A 26,162-nucleotide genomic window follows, 5' to 3' on the forward strand; every position below is an offset into this window, starting at 1 on the left:
GAAGCTCAGTGATGATACAAAAACCTCACAGCTGATAGAAAACTATCCACATACAATTTATTTAGGAGGATCAGATTCAGTACAGAGCAAGGAAAAGAAAAATAATTAGTATCCTAGATAAAGTATCCCAGTTTCTTCAGTCACTGAATGTAATCAGTGAACTTTGGGAAAACACTGAGTTTCCAGGGGAAGTAGATACACAGACTTAGCTGCAAGAAAAGCTTCTTTTAGGAGCCTGACCAGCATGCACATACAAACAGACATACCTTAATAGTTGTTCTTCATCTGAGCATAGCTGCTTTCAGTTGCATGGTCAATAGTCTAAGCCACCCATTTACACAGGGACTCCTGCTCAAACAACTAATGCTCAGAATTGTAGATCACTGTCAAAAAGCCAAGGACTACTACCCTCTTCCAAACCTGGAAATGCAAAGACAGCTATAGCTTTGGCACTAGGGTGGGAAAGGGCAAGAAATTCTCAGAAAATGTGAGCAATTTATCAGTAAAATCATGGGGTAAGATTTTTTTCCCCCCAGAAAGTGCTAGAAACAACCCTGAGCAACTACCAAGGCAACGAATTATCCCATTATATTTAATTTTTACTCACTGTCTGTTGTCTTGAATAAATAGAGTCCAATCTTTATTTCCTAGAGCAGGAATGTTCTCATATAACCCAGTTCAAAGTGATTACAGCTTTCACAATTACAGGTAATGACTCTCAGCTGCAGGATCTTGCAGCCATCCAGACATGGTGAGATTATTGCCCTAAAACTATAAATGAAGAACCAATGGAGAGCAAAAGCCAAATATTTTCCATGCTCATGAGCAATCCTGGAAGCTGTTGTGTAAACACATGACTGTTTTATACACATAGTATGGCACATCAATATTTTAACTGGATTTGTGTTGTTTATCTCCCATATTCAAGTACCAGCAGTCTCAATACTGCATACGGTAGAAAAACGTTGCTTTTAAAATATAGTATGGGAGAAAATCCAGGAGCATGATGTCATTAACAGAGGGATGAGTCTGTTCTGTTCAGGGAGGGGCAGAAAACCAGAAGTTAGACTCATTCATACAACAGAGGGAGCTTGGCTGTTCCTGAAGACGTGTTGCACTGCAGTTACTTGTATCTGCTCAGTGGTGAATTTGCAGTCAAGGTATGTTTCTGCTTCTCTTTATTATGAAAAGGTCTCATTATTTAAATTCAGTATGCTTTCTTGCTTCTTGGAAATCACTTCTTAAATTCTTAATGTTTCTGGTTTAGTGACAAAAGAGCTGATGTTGTTAGTATTCCAGGGACACAGAGGAGTTAAATAATTACAGCTAATGGGGTTTTGTAACTTGCCAGGTTTTATAGAGCAGTAGCATTTACAGAAAAGTGCTTTATTTCAAAGTTCCCAACATATCAAAGCCACTGAGCTTTTCACCTGCCACAGGTGCTATCTGGTGTACGGACTACTGAAAGGTAATGATTCCTTCTGTTCAGAAGACATTTCATGGGCACATATTCTATCATCTCTTAAGAAAAAACAGAAAGTGTAAGCAGCTAACTTTGTTTTCAGCTGAGAAATTACCTATAAAATAGTGATAAGAAACCAGAGGCACTACTTTTCTGTACATACTGATAATTTTCTCGCTGTTTATTATTTTGATTATAAACTTTGTGTGGCAGGAACTGTGTATGTATGTGTACCTTACACTGCTTACCTGTTCGGTCTGAGCTGATTAAGTGACAAAGAATAAACATTTGAAGCTTTTTCTTACATTACAAAGAAGAAAAGTTTGGATGACTTTTAAACAGCATCATCAGTTCCTTTCTAACATTTGTATCCAAACAAAAAAATGCAGGAGGAGCATGATTTATAGAATGCTGATAAAAAGAAAGAAAACCTTAGAACTGAGGTTGTAATTAGGATCATACAATAAAAAGAACAAAGGTTGAAATGTATGCTATAAGTTTAGCTATTCCTATTCCATTACTCAAGATCCTAAGCAGCCATCTTAATCTAAAATAACAAAATAGTCATAAAGCTGAAAAAGTTCAAATAGTTTTTCCATTAGCATCCTAGTTTTATACACTGTACATACTCTTACTGGTACTCTTAAGGTAAGAGTATGCTTTCATCTTGAACAGCTGTATATATTTTCTTAAGGAAGCTAGAAGACAGCTAGGAAAAAAATCAGTTTTTACATCAAAGCCTCTAAGACTGAAGTATCAGGATATTGGGTAATATCAGTCATGTGTTTTATATCTTGTCTGCTGTTCTTTGAGAATGTGCAATCATTAAGAAGATAATTAAGAGAAGCACCTTTGCACTTCAGAATCATTCACAGACTTCTTGTTTTCAGCGTAAATAGTGAAAACACAAAGAGAAGAGGTAAATGTACCAAATTTAATAAAGATTTCAGAATAGTCAGAGCAGAGATAACTCCAGAAAATCTTTTTCAGGTTTTCCACTAGGTCCCATACATGCTAGAACAAGATTGAGTTAGTCAGAGTTACCTGAATATTTTGTACTGACAATCCAACAAAAAAACTGCCTTTCCTGCTTATTAGAGCTTCCTGAAATAAGGATCTCATTACTGCACTGGAACACAGTTTGAAATTCTCACGGCTATGTAATATTTTATATCTTTTCTCAGACAGAAAACAAGAGGAATTTGGGACAATTTTAGCACATGCATTATGAAGACCTTAAAATTCATTGCTTAAGAATACCCAGTGTTGTATAGTCTGCTTTTCATGGAAAGAAGGGAGTAAAAAGCTTTTAGAAACCCAAATCCCACTGTTTTGAAAGTCACAGTAGGAAAAAAAAAATCATATTGCAGGTCCAGGGTAATTCATCAGAGAACAGAGCTTTGCTTTCAAAATGAATTCCTTCCCAGTAACTACGTCAACAGCAAAGGCACACCTGCACTCATTAGCAATGCTAATCAATATAAAGTTTAAAAAAAACCCAACCCTGAGAATAAATGCCATTCAGCTAAAAAATCTGTTTTTCTTTAAAAATCACATAAGCCAGGCTTATTCTACTGTTACTCATGGGTTTTCTGAACTCTCTCTCAGAACTCCATGTACTTGAGTTTCCTCTACCTTATCTAAAGGTTTCTTTTCCTTCCTTCTTGCATTTAGCATACTTCATGCATCCAGCTATCTTTGTGCCTCTGCCTGGCCAACATGCAGCTGTAAAAAAACATAGTACTTTAACTGGAGTAACTCTGAGTGAATAGGTAGCTACTAAAGAATAACACCCTTTGTGAGCACCCTGTGGGTGCTGACTCACAAGCCCAGCCAGTGGCAGGCAGATGGCTGAGCCAGCTTCTCCCCTCTGGGTGCCCCTGACCAGGGATGGAGTCAGGAGAGGACACCCCTGTACCATGACAGCCCTGAGGTAGGTAGGCTTAACCACATTGGGAAAGAACAGAGGGTAAGAGCTCCACAGCAACATTAAATTTGGACTTTGCAGACTGCTGTCTTCATCTTCGCACAAAATTGAACCTCCTAATGATCACCACAGCGGTGATACATTTACTTAGAAGAGATGCTAGTGCACTGGGAGTGAGGAACCCTGGTCAAGGTCCAATGGCCCACTAAGTTAAATACTGGATAACAGGCACAAATTGGATACAGATCACCAAAAAACACAAGGACCAAAGTTGCCTGCTGAAAGCATGCTCACTTCAGTCTGATGATAATTAAGTCCAAAGCGTTCAGACGTTGTGGCAAAGCTGCTACATCAAACTTCAACAAAATGCCTCAGGACTCTTGATGCTCCCTGAAGGGGTGGATTTGGCTTACTTTTGCTGCCGTGCTAAGTTTACCTCCTCTACATGTTAACTCCTCAACAAAATTCAGCAAGATTGGGCTGGTTTCTGTGATCACTGCAAACAAATCTGATCATCCAGGTATGCAGATCTGGCATACTGAGGTATGCCAGAGTAATGACAGTGTTGCAAAAAAAGGCACACTTCAGCCTATGGCAAATTTGCATACAAAGGAGCTGTCAAAATGCAGAAATCTCTCTCTCCCATTCATGTTATCTGAGATTACAGGTAAACTCCACAGAAAAAGAAAGTGAGCTATGGTTAGAGGTCCAGGTCTTTTTAACATTAACAGGATTTATACATGTGTGCCTAGAGGCAAAATTGGCCGTAGAAGACTTTCCTTCTGCAGTGGTCCTTCTTTGGCAGAAGGGAGTATGCTGCAGGCATTCTCTTCAGGACCTGCACCCCTGTGTCTCCAGAGGTGCTCAGCCCCTTTGCCATGGTTATATAATTTCCTATCAGCTGTGTGACTGAAAGGCAGCTACTACGGAGTATGAAACAAAGGCACCAGGTTCCCCTCAAGAAGGGTGATGTGAGCCCTCTGCCCACACACACGGAGCAAAGCAATAACCCAGGCCACTATTCTGATAAGAAGGGTAAATGACCTGCAGACAGTGGGCAGGCCAGTAAACTGGAAGTGTACCAGCAGGTCACTTGAGTGTTTTCACAAGAAACAACTGTAAAGCCTTCCTAATTCGAAGGTGGGACCTGATCCTTGAACAAGTAAGTAGGAAGACAGAAATATTGCAGTATGTGTCACTAGGTTTTATGTTCACTAGATTTTATGTCACTAGGGTTAGTGCATCTCTCATCTCCTCCTCCAGCAGTCTTTCCATATAACAAACTATATTCTACATTATCTGTATTATATTTGGCTTCTGCTTAGATTATAAGATCCTCAAGGCAAAGCCTGTCCCTGTGTTTGCATGGCTATTGCACATTGATTATCATCGAAGCCTCCAGTCATAAGTATTACACAAGACAGTATGACAATATCTGCAGAGCTGTGCTCTGGGTCCTACCTGCTAGATCAGGACAAACAGCACACCAAGTAAACGAACAGATAAAAGGACATAAAAAGTGATACAATTAAGCACACAGGCTAGATCCTCAGCTGTACTGAATGCTCACAGTGCCATCCCCATCAGCAGAGTAATGACAGGTTGTAACAAATGATGTCTTAGATCTATTAGCAGAGATGAGCGATTTCTTCACCAGTAACCTGCTTACTAAACATGATAGCATAGCCACATCATTTTTCTGCCTTCTTTTTCCAGAACGAAAGATCTGTGCAAGGCTTTTTTTCCTAGCTGTTAAGTCAGGAGACAAGAAAAGAGAAGAAACTATGCAGTGGGTGTTCCCTTAACTACCACAACAGTTAAACTTTGCTATGGGACACAAAATATGCTCCAAGTCAAATTTCAGCCTTTGTAATTGTGCAGCTTCAGCTCAGTGCTGAACTTCAGCCAACGAATCTTACAACCAGTCTCGTGTCATCAGTTTATTTATTGCGATGGTTTCATCTCAGTCTGTGGTATCTCAGCTTAAGTATAGATCTCTTATTTCTTTATTTCATTTCTTTATTTCTTTAGACTGAGCCACCTAAATCAAACCTTCCAGACACTGTTTGCACTCTGCAGAGCCCACCCACATGCTCCTCGTACAGGAACTCGCTTTACCTGCCCAAGACCAGCTCACAGATGGCTGTTCTCCTTGGCATCACCCAGAAAGGTTTGCTGTGCCTGGTCCTTCCAGCACCAGGTGCTGGAAACCTACAAACCACTTTCTCCAAGAGAAAAGAGCAAAACAGCAGGCAAATGTTTGTGGCACTAAAGGTGACTAGGAAACGTTTGCTTTGTGGAAATTCTGTCTCCTCTGTATACAACACGTAGACATGTGCAGACACACACATATATACACCTACATATGGACAAACATAGAGATTTATTATCACCTTGTCAGAGAAATAAAACACGTGTTCCTCTGCATAATCATGTTATCCATGTCCTACCCTTTCCTAGGGAACAATCCTACAAGGAACCACTACCACTTTCTTCCTCATTCGCGGATTTTTACTTTGTACAAAATGATCAACAAATATTTTAATCAGATATTTCTGATGTGTCCCTCTATTAGGATCAAGACCATTGCATTTGTTTATTTCATCTTCTTTGCTTGGCCAAGATCTTTTGGGTTTCTCTAGTTAGTGCTAAAATTTCTAGGTCACAGTGATCTGGAACCATCCCTCATAGGCAGATCAAACAAGCAAAAGCAGTTATCTTCTCACAAGCCTTCATTCTGTGCAGACATTTACAGTAGGTAACAAAGTCAAATAATGAAGAATATGGGCTACCTTTTTACAAGACCAAGGGCACTTCATTTAAAACTTAAGAGCTTTCTCAAGAGCTCTGCTGTTTTTCATTTACCTCTGTGAGTTGCAAGTTAATTTTCAAAATGATACTATTCCAACCTGGTTAAAGCAGTCATAATGAATCAGACATTAATGCAATTCATGAATGGCTGGGATATTGTTCACAGAAGTTTCAATTTATATCATACTTCTTTAAGAGCACCATATACAGGCACGTCGCATAAGACAGGTGTGGGATCTGCCCTTCTTGCTTACACCATTCCTCTAAGAAACATCATTATCTTTTTTTATTAAGAGTCACCTTAGGCAAGAAATTCCAGCCAGCTGGCTCAGCAAAGGGACGTTTCCCAGAAGTAGAAGGAAGTAGAAGTAACAAAGCAGAGTCAGTTCTGTGTAGGTGTTTCCTGCAACATTCTGGAAACATTATTCTTGTTTGGAAATATAAAAAGACAGTAATTTGTTTCCTTCCACAGTAGGTGTAGTCTACAAATTGGCATTTGAATCATGATTACAGCTCTTAATTGTACATTATGAGACATCTGGAATTTCATTCTGCTACACTTTGCATCATGTATCACTATAAACAAGTTCACTGTGTAAGTAGTTTTCACTGCATATTTGTATGTTTTTTTAAAAAGGGTTAAATTGAACATATTAATAAAGTTTGACATAGGATAAATGGACTCTCATCAAACAACTTTAAAAAATCAAAATAAAAATGGACTTATACACAAGAATCAAACAATTCCAAATTTTGGAGTATTTTGCAATTAGGTAAAATAAGAATCCAGACTGTGTAAACTACCTAGGTTTTATAAGATTTTTAAACAAAAATCCCAGATAAAACTCTCTTAACTTTGGTATACACCTGACTCAGGCAGCAATCTTTATTCACTGTTTGCTTTGGAAACCTTTTCCCTCTTGAGAAATTAAATCCCAAGATTTAAATAATCCCCAAGATTAAATCTTTTTCTCCTTCCCTCCCTCCCTCCCTCTGGTCCTTCTGTCCTTCCTTTCTTCCTTCCCAGCAGCATCATTTCTCCTCTGCTTGTTTTCTATAACACCATTATGTTCTCTCCCAGAACTCATATCTGCTAATTTCCTCTTCACTTGTTCCTGCCCTGACATCCTGCCACGACACTTGCTGCCTGCTGCAGAAAACTGTCATGTGCAATTCTACGCAATACTTTATGTTCTGCAGCGACTGCAAAAGTGATGGTACACAAATTCAAATATGACATGATTAACTTAAATCAGAACATTTTTCAAAATTAACAAAGCTTGTCAGAATACAAAATTTATGTTTCACAGAAAAATTGGGAAGGACAGAAGGAAGAAGTGAAATTCCCATCTAGAATTAAAGAATCTTGTCTTTTTTTACAAAACCAAAGCACTGGGAATGGTTAGCATAGATTAGGGATTTTGAACAAGGCATGGACCTTCTTGAGCAAGTGCCTGGGTGATAGAATGTAGTTAGTTCACCTCTTTCATTGTCTCTTCTTCTAGAGCTGCTCCATTTTGTAAAGATAATAAAATCTAGTTGGCCAGACAGAGCAATGGTGAACCTGGATCTCCTTCTAAGCTGTTAGCAGTCAGTATGTCTCCTACTATGTTTAAGATGAGAAATGGCATCTTTAAAATATTTTATGTTAAATTCCCCAAATATGTTGTGAAAAATCTTTCTTTTAAAATCAGTTTCTCTAAAAACTGTCTGGTTTGATAGTCACTTTAATAGGAAAAGGTAATTCCCTTCCTCAAACATTTATTACATAGCTATAGCAGTACATGAATGTGAGGTGCCAGAAAGTGTGATCCATTAACTGTTGCCACTGTCCAGGCAGAAAAAGTTCTCCAAATTCGTGTCAGACTGCAGAGCCACCCTATGACAACCCGACACCATGCGACTGCCCAATCTCTGAAGGATATTTGGGTTTGTTAGTTTTAGGTACAATAGTTCTTTGAAGGAGCTGTGGAATCTGCTAAGATTTCATTAAAGTAATCTTTCTAATTAAATTCTCATCATGTATGTTTATGTCAGCTCTGACATTCTCGAAAGGGCAGATAGACATATCTTCTTGGTAACCAGGAGTGCCCAAACCCCATGTACACAGACTGAAAAACAAATTGTCTGCACCAGATTGCAGCAAGGCTCTGACATCTCCTGTTGCCGTCGAAGCGATGACAGTGAGGTGATACACAGTTTAATTCCAGAACACTGGCAAAGCATGAAAAGGCAAAAAAAAAAAACCAAAAAACCACCAAAAACAGACAAACAAAAAAAAAAAACCACCACCAAAAAAACTGTAATCCAAACACTGGCTCTTGTAAATCAGGGCTGCAAATCACAATGCTTCTCAGCTGGTGGAATGTCCTGAACCTTCCAGATCTCTTAGTGTTGAAAGCCACAGGCACGCTTGTGCAGTTTAATCACCACGTTGCTATCAACATGTATTTGAACACTTCTTTCTTGCTACAGAAATGCAGTGTACTCCCACTTAAGAATTGTTGTTATTAGAGTTTCCCTGGGTTTTCAGCAGAAAAACAGACAACATTTGGATGTATATCAAATTTTTATCTGCTGTGACTATTGAGGTAATCGCAGTACAGTCCGTAATTCACTATAGTTATTCTCTCACACACACCATTACCAATATGTACATCTGTTTTGAGCTTTTCTCTGTGATATACCAGCTGTGGTGATTTTTAACCATGATACCTGAAAACTGACCTCTTTCCAATTGCAAATGTTTTACGTAATGGCTATGTCAGGAGCAGATGCATGAAAATAATATGAAATGATTGTCGCAGCTGCTCAAGCAACAGCCTAGCAGGACATGTTTGACCTAGGAAGGACAAGGCAAAATGTCTTTCTGAAGTTTATCATTTAAGAAGTGAATCATGTTCCAGGCTAGACTTCTCCTTGAGAAGGGAATTCAGCAGTGCTAGCACTGCTGCACTCTGCTTTTAGGAGTTAAAAGAGTATGGGGAAAACAAAAGAAAGTAAAACAAAACAAAACAAAACAGAAACCCTACCTTTCTTTTAGTAAATACAACCTGCCATTTAGGCAGTTATATCATGTCATGCTTGTATTGCCCTCCATGACAGAAATCAGTGATGCTGGGGATCCTTCACTGGGATAGTCCATAAGAAAAGTTTTTCAGAATGTTGAAATCTAAGTTCATATTTTAATGTAGGTTTTGGGATAGCTCTGCAGCTGTTGTCAGAGGTTCTAAATTAAAGGGAGGCCTTCAGAAGGCCACATGATAGACACGCTAACTTGAACAACCTGAAGAAGTATCATACCCTCTGTGTTCTACCTGCTTGAAATTAAAGCTGTAATTTCATTTGAACATTATACAGTTAATCAAACTTTCTATCCCATTATGTTGTCAGAGCCCAACATGCTGTTTACTTAGCAAAGCCACCTCTGGTGGCATTAAGGGAACACAAGGTGCACTACATAAAGGACAGATTCTGCTTGCAATGTCCTCTGCACTAAGGACTCCTCTGCTTGCACAGTTCGCAGTGTATGGCTTAGCAACACAAAAAGTAGTAGTGACTGAAACATTTCCAGCTGTTTGTGGGGATGATTTTGTAGTTGCAGATGTGGTTTGAAGACATAATATGGCATTTTAGAACATTTACATTTTTGCAAAATGCAACAGAGATCTAATTAACTCCAGAGTAAAATAATCAGTTACCTGTATGATAAGAAATGAAGCAGGCAGCAGCTGTCAAAGAAATAGTTATTGGACTTTGGGACAGCAACCTTCTAATCTTTGCTATCAGAGACAGGCTTTTGTCAAAGGCTGTACTTGTGAAAGAATAATGAAATGTGCAAGAAATGCTGCATTATTGAAATATCCTTAACATTGTAAGCATGATAGAGATTGGAGGCACTGGAGGTGTCAAATCTTTGTCTTTTTTTTTTAATGGCTGTTACAATGTTCTTAAGGTGCTAAAAGCAAAGTGCTTTCAGGGTACAGAGCCAGTTCATCTGAAAGGCAAACCTCTCCATTAAGTATTTAGTGCACAAAGGGAGCAATATCTGCAAATATTTGGCCATTAGACCTTCACATTTTGTCTAGTCATCAGAACTTAGAGGAGCTACCCAGGGAAAACAGCATTTATTTTTCAAAAGAGCATTTTGGAAAAAAAAGCATTTTTTTTTCCAAAAGAGAGAAAATTCACCTATTTCTTTTCCAGCTTAGTGTTTTTGGCATGGTACTTGCAGTAGTTTTGATCTGTCTGGGTTTCAGGACAGTTTGTTTTCTAAAGCAGGAAATTCTTACTTTAACAAAGAAATATAATCTAGTTGTTCAAACTGCTTTTGATGAACTCAGTAGTATTTTATTTCATCATCACTGGATACAGGTTACCTTTGCTGTTCGCTGGGCTCGAGGTACATCTGCAACTTCATAGATGCATTTTACTGTTAGATACCATCAGACCTGCCATTTCACATGACATCCAACTCCTGCAATGGTTATTAAATTGGTTTCACAACATTAGTGCATTAAGGTCTTTGAATTTTGTAGCGGTGATGGGGTACAGCAATCTCTTACATAAAACGGAGAATTCCTGTGGTGCCTGCAGTGCTCAAAGGAGGGGATACAATCCCTTTGACCCTATTACAACCTGAGAAATTTACATATCGTATCATAAAACTCAGGAAGTTTATAGTTTCCTATCTGTCTTCATACTTCACTGAAACTGCATAAGTTGAGATCATTTAGCTTTGTAGACAAACACCATGCATACAGGAGGGTCAAGGGCCATGCAAGCTTTCAGTCCTGGGACAAGGATTAGGCTTTCCCAAGCAGCCACTCCCACCTGACAGGAAACCCAGTGTGGTTCCTGGTGCCAAAACATGTTACCCACGCTCCAAACAGCACCTTTGCTGTTTCTCTCCCTGTACAAATGTGCAGTTCAGTTTGCTCCCATCCATCACTATCTGCAAGTGCAACAGGGAAAATCAAGTTGGACAGTGAGCCAGCTAAGAACAGGGATAAATTATGTTAATAGATAGTCATCTTCCTAGCAACAGATCCAGTGCTAAGTGCAAACTCTACAGAGATGAAAACTGTGAGCAAAACATGATCTGATCATTGCCTCTATTGGCAGGAGGCTCTCAGCTAATGACAGAAACCAGTGAGGTTTGTGAGTCTAGGCAAATCAGACCACGCTTTGGGTTTATTTCACTCATACTACAAACCAAGTGTATTGCCCTTCTTTACTTATTTCTATATAGCAATAACCAGGGCTCCAGACAGCACTGTCTCCATCAGGTACATTTCTCTTCCCTTCCTCCTGTGTGTCTTGCAAATTTGCAAGAGCCTCTGACCTACATCTGCCACCTTCATCTCTCCATTTTCCTCAGCACCTCCTCTGCCTGTGCTTTGAGAAATGGAGCCACTCAGCCTGAAAGCTGAACTGAGAATCTTAAACCAGTGCATTTGGGGATGTGTCTTACCCTGGCATTATTCAAAATGCCTGCCTAGTGAAGTAGCAGTGTTCCTGCTCATGTTATTCATGTAAGGCAGTGCTTGCCCTCAAAGACACCAAAGAACTTAAGAGAAGGAATGGAAAATTTGATGCTACATGCAAAGTTTAACCCTCTACCCCCTACCTTCCTAAGAACAAAATACAAAACATCATTTTGCACACTGAGGGAATCTAAACAGGGGAAGTTTAGATTGGACATAAGGAGGAAGTTCTTTACTGTTAGGGCGGTGAGGCACTGGAATGGGTTGCCCAGGGAAGTTGTGAATGCTCCATCCCTGGCAGCATTCAAGGCCAAATTGGACAGAACCTTGGGTGACATGGTTTAGTGTGAGGTGTCCCTGGCCATGGCAGGGGGGTTGGAACTAGATGATCTTAAGGTCCTTTCCAACCCTAACTATTCTATGATTCTATGATTTTAGACCAATATGAAGATCAAATAAACAAAACCCAAAAGAATGAAAGTCAGACATGGCAGCATATGGACCCTAACCTCACATTTTATGTTTTCCTAAGGTGAAAGAATAAGATTCATGTCCCCACTTCAACAGTTATTTAAGTATTTATACTCATTTGAAATAGCTTCATAAAAAGAAAGAGTGTTATTCAATAAGCTTGTTGCCTCTTAGTATACAGGCATGTGTACCACCTGAGTTCTAGGTTTTGTTCCAAGCTAAACAGAATGGAGACTTGAAAATAGGTTTCATCTGTCCAATGACTAGAGACAAACGAATTATGCTTGGTCAACACTTAGATTTAAGAGCCTCATATACTTCATTTCTTTGTAGGCATGTTCTAAAAGCTGAGGATGAAGAAAAATTAACTCAGTAAATCAGAATAACTTAAAATTTCTTAGAAGTGTTTGAACAGCAGAAATTGAAGTGTGTACTGAGAAGGGGAGAAAGGCATTGGTTGTCTCCATTTTCAGAGTAATTTGATAGTATTTTTAATTCATCTCCTTTCTCCTCTTGTGAAATATAATGGTAAAAGTTGGTCAATAAGCACAGAAGTTTCTACTGTGTTTACCAATCCATTATGTAGAAAAGGGAAGGAAAAAGCTGCAGAACGTTAACATAGAAATCCCCAGGAAAACAAAAAGTTAAACCAGTTATTCAAGTTTGAATTTAACTTAGAGAATGACTGCTATGAGCACATCACTATGTACAGGTCTTGCATGTATAAAACTTTCAGTTCCTGATGGCCCCACAGTTGCAGACATCATTTACTCTTATTGCCAAACTCCTTCGAATATTGGCAGAAAGTGAAAAAAAAAACCAAACCAGCTGAGAAATTTGCCCTCATATTTCATTCATTTGTCTAAACTGCACATTGCTGTGATATGTCACAAAACAACCCTAGAATGGTATTCATGGGATTTGGCATTTTCTATTACTTATTTGTTTATATCTTTCACCTTTTAATTTATTGAAGCTGATGCAGTCTTTCTCTGTAAGACGAATGTTGTCACCCAGTGTATCACCAATATCAGTGCTTTACTGGGATACATTCTGAAATCCAGTATCTATGAAAGGATTCTGTACAAAACAAATTACACAGGTTACAAAGGTTGGTCTCTAGTCCAACCTCTTGCTCAAAGCTGGATCAGCAATGAGATCAAATCATGCAACTCTGGGCTTTATCCAGCTGGGCCTTCAACATTTCTGAGGCTGACAAGGTTGAAATTGAATAATTCACTGGGTGGAGAAACTTGAAGATCCTACTGTTATGATCCTGAAACAGCCTCCAATGTTAAAACAATTATTTCTTGTTTAAGATTAAATAGAGTTATTGTACTAAACCTGCTCTTTCAGAATTGTTGCAACATCAAGATGTGGTGACGTATGCAACATTTTGGGAAACACTGCTAGTAGAAAAGTTTCTAAAATATTGACAGCATTAAGTCAGAGGTCAAACATGGACAGTGACTCAAATACCATCACCAAATCTGGACTAAATCAAAACAGTGTTCATAATGAGATTGGACCTTTTCCATATACAAATGTCTTGTGTTCAGTACTTCAAACCAGTTCAGATTTTCCTCCTACTACCAGTTCTTACAGCATTCCAGCCATTCTGTTCTTCCCCAATTCAGTTATAATAATTATAGACACAGATAATACATTTTGTCAGAATCATCACAGTCACTGAATAGGGTACAGCACTGAAAAAAATAACATTTCAACTTATTTGGGGATAAAAAGTATGAGATTTTTTAGGACAAGTATAACACTGGAGAGTCTAAAGTGAGGACATTCAAGATTTCCCCCTGGAAAAAAAACCATGTTACACAAAATGCTTCATTGTACTTGATTGGGCTTGTGCTCTTTCCGCACCTTCCTTTAGTTGACTGTGATAGACAATATTGGAATTGAGTGGCTTCACCTCCCACCCAGGGGGGGAAGTGAATAGCCTCTTCTCACCTTAGATTCATTGTTATTAAAATTTAGCAGAACAAGTTTGGGGGTTTTTTTCCATTTTTCTTAACATAATTGATGTAAATGTCTTTAACAACAGCTGCAGAGTTGTTGGCTGTCCTGCTGTGTGCTTCAAGTTTACATGCCAAAGGGTCTCTAAAAATTCACTTTTTGGAGGTAGCTCCTCTGTATCTTTCCTTTATTGCCTTCATTTTCTGACAAAGTTACATTTTCTGCCAAGTTACTCAATCTGGCTTAACTCGAAGCCTCATGAACTGCAGGGGCAGCCATACCATGGAAAGGGACAGTGAAGGGTGAATAAAAAACAGGAAATGTTTAAGCTAACATTGCCATGAAAAGCTTCCACTGATTTATAACCTCAAATGTTCTAAAGCCCATTACCATTTCATTATAGGAAGGTTGAAAATTAAAAATTCAAGTCACAGGGTCAGTAAAAGCAGAATATTTTTGGAATGTTTCTGACACTTCCTCTATCTCTCCAAAACAACAAATGCCCCCTCAGTAAAAGAATTAAAGCATATTCTGTGTAACTTCCTGATCACATTTCAGAGATGTCACAAGAACCACATAATGCTACCTTTTGATATTCAGTCAAAGATGCAAATCAAACCTCTTCTAAGGTCAAAGAAAGGAGTACAAGCAGTCACACTGGACTTGCATTAGATGGAAACAAGAGACTCAGTGAAGTTGGGATAGATGACAAAGATTGTTTTTTGCAGTAGTACAGGTTTAAAGAAGAGCAGGTTGAAATAGAGTATTTGAAAATAAGCCTTATACATGAGGTATAGAATTTATAAGGAGGAGGTCTTGACTGCATTTGTGTAGGTAAGAGTTCATTACAGAAGATGACTTCAATCTCCCAGAACACCTTGGGTTCTTGCTGAGCAACTTATCTGCTTATGCTACCCCATATGTGTTTCAGGCCTGGTAGACCTGTAGGTGTAGAGCTAAAGGAGAAAATATGCTTTAAGATTATTTTGTTATAACCTCTTAACAAATAAAACCCCTTTTTGCCTCATAAACAAACATTGTCCTGGAACCAAATCCTCCAAAGTCGCTAAAATGAGACCCACCTCTCCTGTGATCATACCTGTCGGATGGTCACAAATGAGGCAGTTTAGGAGAAGTCTGAAAGCTTTTTAACAATGTTTGAGCCAATCAGGTTTACACTCCAGGCTTCTGAGAAAGCAGTAGCAGTACTTACATAGATTTAGCAGGACACAAGCTTCCTTGCATGCACCTCATGGTGGAGGACTGCCCTTACTATGGCAGCTTTTAAACTCCTGATATTTCTCATTTCAGTCCAGCAGGTCTGTCAGGCAGATACGTTTTTACTTCTCATGCCTCTGACAGCTCCTCTGTCACATTTGCTGTAGCTCTTGCACTAGCATGAAGCAGCAAGGCTGCCAGACTAACAGGCACCACCAGAGAACACTTGGCTGCCCAGGCCAGGCTCAGGAATGACCAGGACAAACCAACACACAAAAAAAATACATAGCATCAAAGCAGGCTTGGCTCTGACAGGAATAGCGGTTTGGAGGAGAGGATGTAGCAGACCTTGGGTGTTTTGCTGTTTCTTGCTGTGGCTGACTTGCCTTCTAGAAAAGGACCCTGTCAGAAGTGAGCCACTGCCCTTCTCAGTTTGCAGCTGCTCAGAACTGTGTTTGTCCTCCCAGCTTTTCCACCCCTCTGTGCCATTGAGACCTGGGTCTGTATGTATGGCATGTTGTATGCTTGTATGCGTGTATGTCTGTATGGTAAGCCAGCTATATGTATCTGACAAAACTGTTGGCCACTAGTAACACTTAAAACCAGGTAATTATAAAACACTCTTAAGGATGCTACAGACTGGGTGTCATACCTGTCCTTCACAAGGCACATCCCTTGTTAATACCCAAAATAAATAGAAAACTAAGCTGCTTTCTAGGCAGCCTTCATCATGAATGATCATAGGTCACAGAAACACCCCATTTTGAGTAGAAAACTAGGGAGAGCTCGGATCTGCAGTCCTTTATCTTTGCAGATTAGACTGTACAGCTTAACATTATGACAGTGTACCTACATTTTTTTAAAAATTCACTGTTTGCTCCACCAAACCACATTATAGGGGTTAACATTATAACAGCCTGAACATTTATTTCTTATAGGCTCCACCTCTTGTCCCTGAGGACTAAATTAGCAAGGTTAACATTCTGACAGCCTTGGTATATATTAATTACAGATTTCACACCTTGTTTCTGCATATAACCAAACATATAGCCAAAGTCACAACAGCTTAAGATATGCATTAAAAAGTCCCTCCCTTGCTTCCAGGGAGAAGATTGCTGGAGTTAACATTGCAATAATCTGAACACTTTACTACACATTTCAGGCCTTGTCCTTGGAAAACACCTAACTGATACCATTGTAACAGTTTTTCACTACATCTAAGCATACAAGCAAATGTTTAGCATAGTATGGGCAAAGATTAACACCACTAGTGATTATACTAATAGATTCATGAGTCCGGTAGCTGTAGGGGTGCATCCAGATTCAAAATGGGTTGTGAAAAATGTTCACTTGATGCAGCGTGGGCATTTCCCCATTTGGAAAGTAAAGCAATGAATGCATCAAATGGTTAGGTGTCCTGGAGCCAGCTCACATCCATTAGCAGCATTAACTGAGCTCTGACCTGGCTTTTTCCTCTGCCCTTCTATTCCTTAGCTCACAGCTTTTGATCCTTAAAGGGCTTTTTGTCCCTCTTCATCATATATAAGGAAGAAGTTATTTACTATGAGGGTGGTGAGGCACTGGAACAGGTTGCCCAAAAAAGTGGTGAATGCTCCATCCCTGGCAATATCGAAGGCCAGGTTGGATAGACTCTTAGGTGACATGGTGTAGTGTGAGGTGTCCCTGCCCATGGCAGGGATGTTGGAACTAGGTGATCTTAAAGTCCTTTCCAACCCAAACCATTCTAAGATTCTACAACATCCTGCTTCTTTTCTTCCAAGACAATTCATAGGCCACAGCAAGTATGGCTGTTGCATAGGGATTTTCCCTCCACACGACACTTATTCCAAGATTAACTACACCAATGGACTCTAGGCATTATCTTCAGCTTGCTGATAATCTCACATGTATTTTAAGGCACCCCATAGCCTCCCAATCTCTAAACCTTGCCATTTGTGCCCAATGCTATTAGCAAAAAATATTCTAGAACAATATGAGACAAAGACGGGCAATGTTTTTAGTGACTGTCAAGGAGGAGGTAACTGACAGTAGGATATGAACTGCAGCAGGGACAAATTCAGCCCCTACAGGAGTCCCTCATAATCAGTAATGATAGATAGCTTCAGCTGCGCAGTGTTTCAGTCAAAACTGTCAGATAAAAGTTTTTTGAAAGGTGTAGCTGAGACATTAGGCCTGTCTTGCATTGCACAGAAAGTATTTGTAGACAGTGTATGAAGATGTCACATCACATTTATTTTCACTGAACTGTGACAAGCAAATGGCAAATCATGCCCTTTTCAAAACTGTGGCTGTGTCGATCATAATTTATTCAAAAAGCACATATTTTTAATGAGTTACCTGTGCTATAGAAAATAGTACCAAGCACATCATTTTAATAGCATTTGTAAATAGACCATTAGCACATTTCACCTTATTCACTCCCACATTTCTACTAATGCCTTATGGAAGGGCTTGGACCAAGAACTAAGGACCAAGAAGGCAGGTCGGACCTGGTCACATCCTAACTAGCCTTTGCACACTGTTCCTAGACAATAGTAATGTGATTTAACTTATTTATTTTAGTATTATAGAGTTTTCTATCAGAGAATAGTTGTAGGGAAAACACTATAAATCAGTAGGAAGGTTTTGAGCTGCTACTTGCTGTAAACTAATTCATGTTTATTGTTTTTCTATTAGACATATAATGAGGTAAAGGCACAGAAATTGCCAACATAGCCTCTATGACCACTCTCTGAATTACTAATGAATATCTTTTAAAATATATGCATACAGATATGTATGCCTCAAAGCATATATAAAAATAATACACTTAGAATTCCTTTTACTGGTTCACAACCTGCTATTAGCAGAAGAAACAGCTTCTGCTAATTGCATCACCAAAATAGCTTCCCTGTTCTCAGATGACCTTTTGTTGATCATCCATTAGTATTTCAGTTCCCATGAGTTTTTACAGTGTAAAGTGCCAGCATATGCAGAAAGGGAGACTTGAAACCTCTGTCTGCAATTTGTTAGTGGCACCTTTCACAAAAGTTGGGCTTTGGGATATTTAAGTGTTTATAAATACCAGCACCTTGATGACAGGCTTCACTATAGGGAGATAAATTAGGTAACAGTATGGCTATCTAAGGTATCATTTAAGAACTCAGAACATCAAAAATACCAAAAATATCAGGACAAAAATTATTTGCAGTTAATAGGGGACATAAGCAACAGAAAATGTATCTATAAATACATCAAATGTAAAAGGATAATGGAGGAATGTTTATGCCTGTTACCAAAAGGAAAATTGAACCAGTAACTCAGAGAATGATGAAAAGTTCAATGAAGACTGTTTCAGTGCTCTCAGAAATAAAGATCATGATCTGATATGTAAGATGATTGATTAGAACAATTGGATTTGTGTGAATTAGGAAATAAAAAATTAAAAAATATATACAAAGTGGCAGGATTGTATATAACCCACCCTGTCATGGTTCAGGAATTTGGAGAGGAAATCTTTCTATCAGTTTTCATGTCTGTGAAACCAAGAATGGGGACATTTCAGAAGCCCACAGAGGGGAAAAGCGCAATACCTAACTTTAAAAGGCACAACTAGCAGCGATTTATGAACCTGCCACTTTCATTTAAATACCTAGAAAGCATTACAGCAAAACAGTAAATAGTCAGTATATTCACATATAGAGAACAAAAAGCTATAATGAAGTGAAAAAGAACTGCCAATGTAAATTTGCCAAGAATAGAATCGTGTTGCATTAATCCAATCTGGCCTAATGGATAAAGCACATGCAATAGATCAAGCACATCTGGATTTCAGTGAGGCTTTTGGTATTGTCCTATATTCCATTGTGCTTAAATATGAATAAAGTCACAAAGAAATGCACTATAGATGCAGGTGCTCTGCTATGCCAGGAAGCGTTCAAACAAAAATAATATTTCTAACCAAAGCATTTGCAACCTACAGTAGCTGCTTGCAGCTGGAAGATTAAAAGAGGACATAATCAGAATATTGGTAATGTTGCATAGCATGCACTGCAGATGGTGTTTGCTTTCAGTACAGAATAAATAAATCCATATCCACTACACATAAAAGCTCCAGATAACCAGTGTCACTAAAAGCATAGGTCACTGGATGGTTGTCTGCTACATTTAATGCTAAACAATAAAGAGGCTCCATCAACCCATTCTCCAAATGCTGGTTGAAAACAATCAGAAATCAGAAGGATACAGATGACTTAAGATCAAGGTTGATCTAATGATCAGGGCTAACAAAGAGGCCAAGGATAGAGGATGGAGATATGTTCCTGCAGTTAGCTATGGGCTTGAAAAGTTGAGATTTCAGAAGGATGAACTTGGAGGATGAGAATTTTTATGTTTTTACCCAGTTTCTGTAAATACTGTCCTTAGCTCAAGTTATGAAGGGCTGGAGGATTAGAAATATATGTTGTTGACATTTTAGTTTGTGCTCATTAGTCCAGTTTAGGTTGCCTGTCTTCCAAGGTTCTCAGTGCCACTTGCCTGTTTTATTCAGGTAACCTATCCTGCATGATGCCCCTGTTACAGGTTTTACAGGACAGTGAAAGTCTCCTCTGTTACTGTCTTTATAAAAATATGGTATTCTCTTTCCTCTTGATTCTTAAGTACTACAGTGCTTAATTAAAAGTAAGTACACAAAATATGACCACCATTTTTCAGTAATTCTGCATCCAACAGCCAAATGTCTATATGCATATTAAGCACTGACACTTAGAAATCTAGTAACCAGAGCACAAATGAGAATCCCATCCTTTCAGGAATTACAAATGTGCCCCCTTTTTACTTCAAAGTTACCAGCTGAACCAGACAAATGCCTTAATGAAAAATACCTCTGAAAATCTTCCAGTCAACCCAAATATAAACAGTGGTATTTTAAACACCTGGAAAAAGACAAACAGTATTTCTGTCACCTAGTCCAGAGAATTATATATACAGCTCTGGGAAGCCAATCTTGCATTTGAATACCTCCACATTCATTATCTGAGTACACAACAATAAAGCCACTGTTAACATTTTAACAGTACTGAGTGTTTGCTGCATGCTCAACTTCCATTTGGTTTCAGTAACATTTAAATACACATCTGATATTTATGCGCTTCCTTACAGGAAGCTATATTTAATAGTTTCCTCTCATACCCTGAGCTTTTTGACCTGTAGCATATTTACAGTACAGCACTTGGCTTTCAGATGGTTGTCTTGGACCCAAATTGGCTCAGTGAAGCCTGATTGCAGGCAGGTCCTGGCTTACATGATGACCACCGTCTTTGCCAAACTGCAGACCTATTAAAATCAAGGTCTCTTACAAAAGTGGTGCCATTTCTCTCTTCTGTGGCTTACTTGCAGAAAGAGAATGTAGCACAGAGACATGAATACATGGATGGGTGAATCCAGTGCGAAGTTGGGAAAGGCACAGTGCTTGCAAACACTGATCTTGCTCCTCGAGCTTTCAAAGTGCAAACTAAAGCTGCAAACTAAATGTGTGCTGTGACAGTCGTAACATTTGGGAAAAAATATGGTGTTGTCCGAGGAAGAAGCACCATTGGATTCCACCCAATTCTTGCTTTACAGGAGAGGGTGTAAAATGTTGAGGTACATGCCACAGAGCTAGCAGCTTAACAATGAGCAATAGGAGATTCACAAGGTACCATCTGTCCTTTAGGAGACTGGATACCGATACCCAAAGATAAGAAGAGAAAGTAATGCTGAACCTACCCGAAGAATTAAAAAAGACTTGCTACAGCTTGGTTCTAGTGAACAAAGGCTGGCAGATGTTCTTTTCAGTTAAAAAGTTGGTTACAATGTATGCTGTTTATCCCCTCTGTTTCGGTCACTTCAAGTGACTTCAGTCTATAGCAGTTTAGTATGTGAGACCCTCTGCAAGTATGTATGAGAAAGCAACACAGGGAATTGTAAGCCTGTTCAAAGCCATGCTTTTTAGGACAGTAATGAAAGCAGCGTCAGCTTTTCTTACTGTGACTTTTCCAGCAATGAGCTAGGTACAGCAATCTCATGTCACCTTTTTTCTCTTTCTCTGCACAGAAATGGTTTCCATCACAAATGAAAACACTACGGAACTTTACAACATCGTGGCCACTCAGGAGCTCACAGTCAGTCCAACAAATTGCAACAATAATTCAGGAGTTCATCAGCTGAATGAATACAAATGTATTGATTCATATGTATGGCAATGGCTACAGGACTTTCAGCCTGGCTTCCTCTGGTTTATATTTATTCTTGGAGCATTGGAAAATTCCTTTGTCCTCATCGTCCTGTGTTTCCACAAGAGTCGCTGCACAGTGGCTGAAATTTACCTAGCAAACATGGCACTTGCTGACTTAATGTTGGTCTGTGCTTTACCTTTCTGGGCCATTAATATTTCTAATGGGTTCCAATGGCCTTTTGGCCTGTTCCTCTGTAAAGCTGTCAATGTAATGAGTAACATGAACTTTTACTCTAGCATTTATTTCCTGACACTTGTGAGCATCGACCGCTACCTAGCCTTGGTGAAAACCATGTCTCTTGGACGGATGCGACGAACTGTCTGTGCCAAATGGAATAGCTTTGTCATCTGGACATGTGCATTGCTCATATGTTCACCTACAATGGTGTTCCGAAATTTACACTATTATGCAGAATACAACATCACAGCCTGCACTCTTGTTTACCCAGCCAGCTACTGGGAGCCTGCGAACAACTGCTTGTTGAATATTGTGGGCTTTGTGATCCCACTCTGTGTAATTACCTACTGTACAATGCAAATCATCAAAGCCTTACGAAGTAATGAGCTACAAAAAATTAAGTTAGTCCAGACAGAGAGGAAAGCCACCATGCTGGTCCTTGCTGTGCTTTTGCTGTTCATCATTTGCTGGCTTCCATTCCAAATCAGCACGTTCATTGACACAATCCGTTACCTTGCACCCACTCTTAAATGCCTGGAAGAAATCAACGACATAGTGACCCAGATAGGTACATACTGTGCCTTTTGCAACAGCTGCCTGAACCCAATCTTGTACGTAGTTGTAGGGAAACACTTCCAGAAGAAAGCTGTGGAATTCTACAAGGACTTGTTCCCCAAAAGGTGCAGAAAATCACAGTCTGTACAGATGGAAAACTCCCTGGACACTTTAAGAACTTCCATTTCGAATGAATATCCAAGGAAAAAGTCTGTTTTCCCATCACAGTGATAGCACAATTTGTTCACTACAGGAAAAAAAAGCCTTCTAACTTATCAGTCTCCACTAATATCCAACTACTACTAGTCAACAGAGTAAATGTGGTAGTATTCATCATTTGTGAGAAAGAAAGGGTTTGATCTTGATGGAAACTCCATACAGGGACCTGCTTCTAATGCTATTGAATACTTTTCATTATCAAATCGTCCTTTGTGGCATACTCACATATTCACAGCTGACTAATATTTGACACATTTAATATTTGCATTTCTAAAGTGTACATACATGTACAGACAGTACATACATGTACAGACAGTTGCCTGAATAGAGACCACTGTTCTGCCAGGATTGTGCAACTCCTTATGGTACCTATACAGTTTGTTGGACTAGACTTTTGATAGAAGGGGCTTGTAGTTGAGTAAGTTCTGGTAAATGAATCCTGTAGGATTATTATTCAAATGGGTTTTTAGGTGCAGCCATTTTTTTCAGTGTTCAGTAATCCAAAGCTCTTTTGATTATTTGATCGGCAAGCTCTGCCTTTTTGCGACTGCTCTGCCCCTTCTAGTTACAGGTTTACATCATCTTGTATGTATGGAAAGTAGCTCTAAAAAAAAGGCAAAGCAATACTTGAAGGAAGGCTGTAGCCAGCTGCATGAAGCTAGATGAGTTTTTTTTGTAGCAGGAGACTATTTTACCCCTTTTGCACTGGGTAAAGGCATTCACTTACTCCTTTTGAATGAGTGAATATTATTTATCCATACCTACACTTCAGCTCAGAGACTTAGTTTTCAATATTCACAAAGGATAATTAATATTGGTAATGTTAATTAATAGACATATAAAAGTTTAGCAGCATAAATGATGAAGTAGAAGAAACTGAGAACATGAAGGAGAACATTGCTTAACAGCCTTAGAAATCTAACTAAAGCTAACAGGAGTCTAGAAAGTTCAGAATATTCAGGAATGGCCTTTTCAGAGTCTAACAGTACCTACATTTTATTTGTAGAGTTAATCTGAGAGATATTAATATGAGGTATCTTTTCCCTAACTGGACTCAATTAACTAAAGGAGAGAGAATTCAGGCTGGACATGAGGAAAAAATGTTTACAATAAGGGTGGTAAAATACCAGAACAGGTTGCTCAAAGAGGTGGTGGATGTGCCATCTCTGGAGGCATTATATTCTTTGGAGCTTGAATGGCATTATAAAGTTACATTTAAGATGAGAAATATGTATTAAACCTTCAAATAATTAACCCCAAAAGTGCTTTAAAAGTGTGTGGATGTACTGTAAAAACTATAGGATTTAGATCACCTCAGATGACTTATAGACAATTTCTATAGGTTTTCTTTAACAATCCAATATAATCCTATCACAAATATTTCTATTGTTCGTTCCTTATACTGTCCAAGACACCTATGAGGAAACACTTCAAGGCTTTCTCTTATTTCCACTGTTGTCAATACTGTCTCATTCACAAGCATGCTGTTCACACAGTCATTAAATAAAAGGAAGTCCATACAGAGATTATTCATGCAATAGAGGAGATTTTTGAGTATTTGGTACTGAGAAATAAAATATAAATATGTTATTATATTAATATGACATTAATTTAAATCATGTAAATATATAGATGTTATTTTACTATGCAGTAAGCATGTATACCAGAAAATAAACTAAGAAAGAAGATTTGCTGGCATTTTATTCTCTAGCTCTTATCCTGTTAGTCAGCAGTGACTTGTCAGAAGTGCAACTGTTGCAGGTACTTTCTTTCACTTCCCGTTTTACCAAAGGAAAATGAGCTAAAACCGCAAAATTCTAGCTGCTTTCGAAGTTTTGGGTCAGCTTTCTTTTCAGGGCTCATTTCTGAGTGGTGCAGACCACCCTCGGACCCTTTGAAAACTAAAATATGAATCAAGGCAGCTAAGGATACCAAAATCTTTTCAGTAGTTTTTCTCTGCCTATGAAACTGCAGATACTGCTTTCCTTTGTGAGGACTTAGGGTACACAAAAGCCTACAGGTGCTGTTTGCAGGATGGACCTTCACCCTAAAGCTTTTACTCTTCCATCAAAGCACACAGACACCAACAGCAATGGAAAGCCCCTGTACCAGCTTCTGCAGACTGCACAATGTGAGCTCACAGACATTTGCGTTCTTGCCCACTTTCCAGCACAGTCACACATTATGCAGTAATGGCATGTACCACTTGTGCCAATAACCAAACTCCTAAAATGAAAAAGTGCTATGTCCAAGTCTTACATACTGGCAGTTTACAATCACATTCAGATGCCTGGCTCTGTCCTCACAGAAACAAGTCAAAGTTATAGACAGACAGGTACAGCCTCACGCTTGCAGGCCCTTGTTCTCGTGGGGCACTTCAACCACCCTGACATCTGTTGGAGTGATGGCATGGCCCAGCACAAGCAATCCAGGAGGTTCCTCGATTGTGTGGAAGACAACTTCCTTCTGCAAGTAATAGAGGAGCTGACAAGGAGAGGTGCCATGCTTGACCTCATGCTCACCATGACCATGCTCATTTCATTGGAAATGTGATGCTCCAGGGCAGCCTTGGATGCAGCAACCACGAGATGGTCGATTTAGAGATCCTCAGGGCAGTGAGAAGAGCATGCAGCAAGCTCACTGCCCTGGACTTCAACAGAGCAGACTTTGGCCTCTTCAGGAACCTGCTTAGTAAGGTTCCATGGGATATAGCCCTAGAGGGCAGGGGAGCCCAAGACTCTTGGTTGACATTCAAGGATCACCTGCTACAAGCTCAGGAGTGTTGTATCCCAGTTAGAAGGAAGTGCAGCAGGAGGGCTAGGAGACCTCATTGGATCGATAAGGAGCTGCAGAGGAAACTTCAAAGGAAAAAAGAGGCTTATAAAAGGTGGAAGCAAGGACACTAGGCCTGGGAAGAATACAGGGATGTTGTCCGGGAAGCTACGGACCAAGTTAGGAAAGTTAAGGCCCAGTTAGAATTAAACTTGGCTAAGGATGTTAAGGATAATAGGAAGGGATTCCGTAAGTACGCAGTGAATAAAAGACAGACTAGGGACAACGTAGGCCCCCCCTGGAAGCTATCAGGAGAACTGGCTACCCTGGATTTGGAGAAGGCTGAGGTTCTTAATGAATTCTTTGCCTCGGTCTTCACTGGCAAAGGCTCTGACCACACCACCCAAGTCTTGGAAGGCAGACACAGGGACTGTGAGAATAAGACCCTAGGACCACTGGAGGAGACGATCTGGTTTGAGACTGTCTTAAGAACCTCAACGTACACAATTCCATGGGACCTGATGAAATCCATCCGCGGGTCCTGAAGGAGCTGGCAAATGAAATTGCTAAGCCACTGTTCATCATATTTAAAAAATCATGGCAATCAGGTGAAGTTCCCAATGACTGAAAATAGGGAAATATAATCCCCATTTTCAAGAATGGGAAAATGGATGACCCAGGGAATTACAGACCAGTCAGTCTCACCTCTGTGCCTGGCAAAATCTTGGAGCAGATTCTCCTAGAAAGCATGCTAAGGCCCATGAAAAACAACAAGGTGCTTGGTGACAGCCAGCATGGCTTCACTAAGGGGAAATCCT

General features: G+C 39.4%; 1 protein-coding gene across 1 annotated transcript; it reads left to right on the top strand.

The window, feature by feature from the left end:
* The first annotated feature begins 941 nt into the window (after positions 1-941).
* Positions 942-24,888, top strand: BDKRB2 (bradykinin receptor B2). Its single transcript, XM_061348875.1, has 2 exons — positions 942-1,160; positions 21,440-24,888. The coding sequence occupies exon 2, from the start codon at positions 21,442-21,444 to the stop codon at positions 22,582-22,584; it is 1,143 nt and encodes a 380-aa protein (XP_061204859.1). The 5' UTR covers positions 942-1,160; positions 21,440-21,441; the 3' UTR covers positions 22,585-24,888.
* The last annotated feature ends 1,274 nt before the right edge of the window (positions 24,889-26,162 follow it).

Source organism: Neopsephotus bourkii, unplaced genomic scaffold (genome assembly GCF_033783945.1).
Source record: "Neopsephotus bourkii isolate Nb327-2 ecotype Australia unplaced genomic scaffold, CSIRO-AGI_Nbou_v1 NB_372, whole genome shotgun sequence".
Classification (NCBI taxonomy): Eukaryota; Metazoa; Chordata; class Aves; order Psittaciformes; family Psittacidae; genus Neopsephotus; species Neopsephotus bourkii.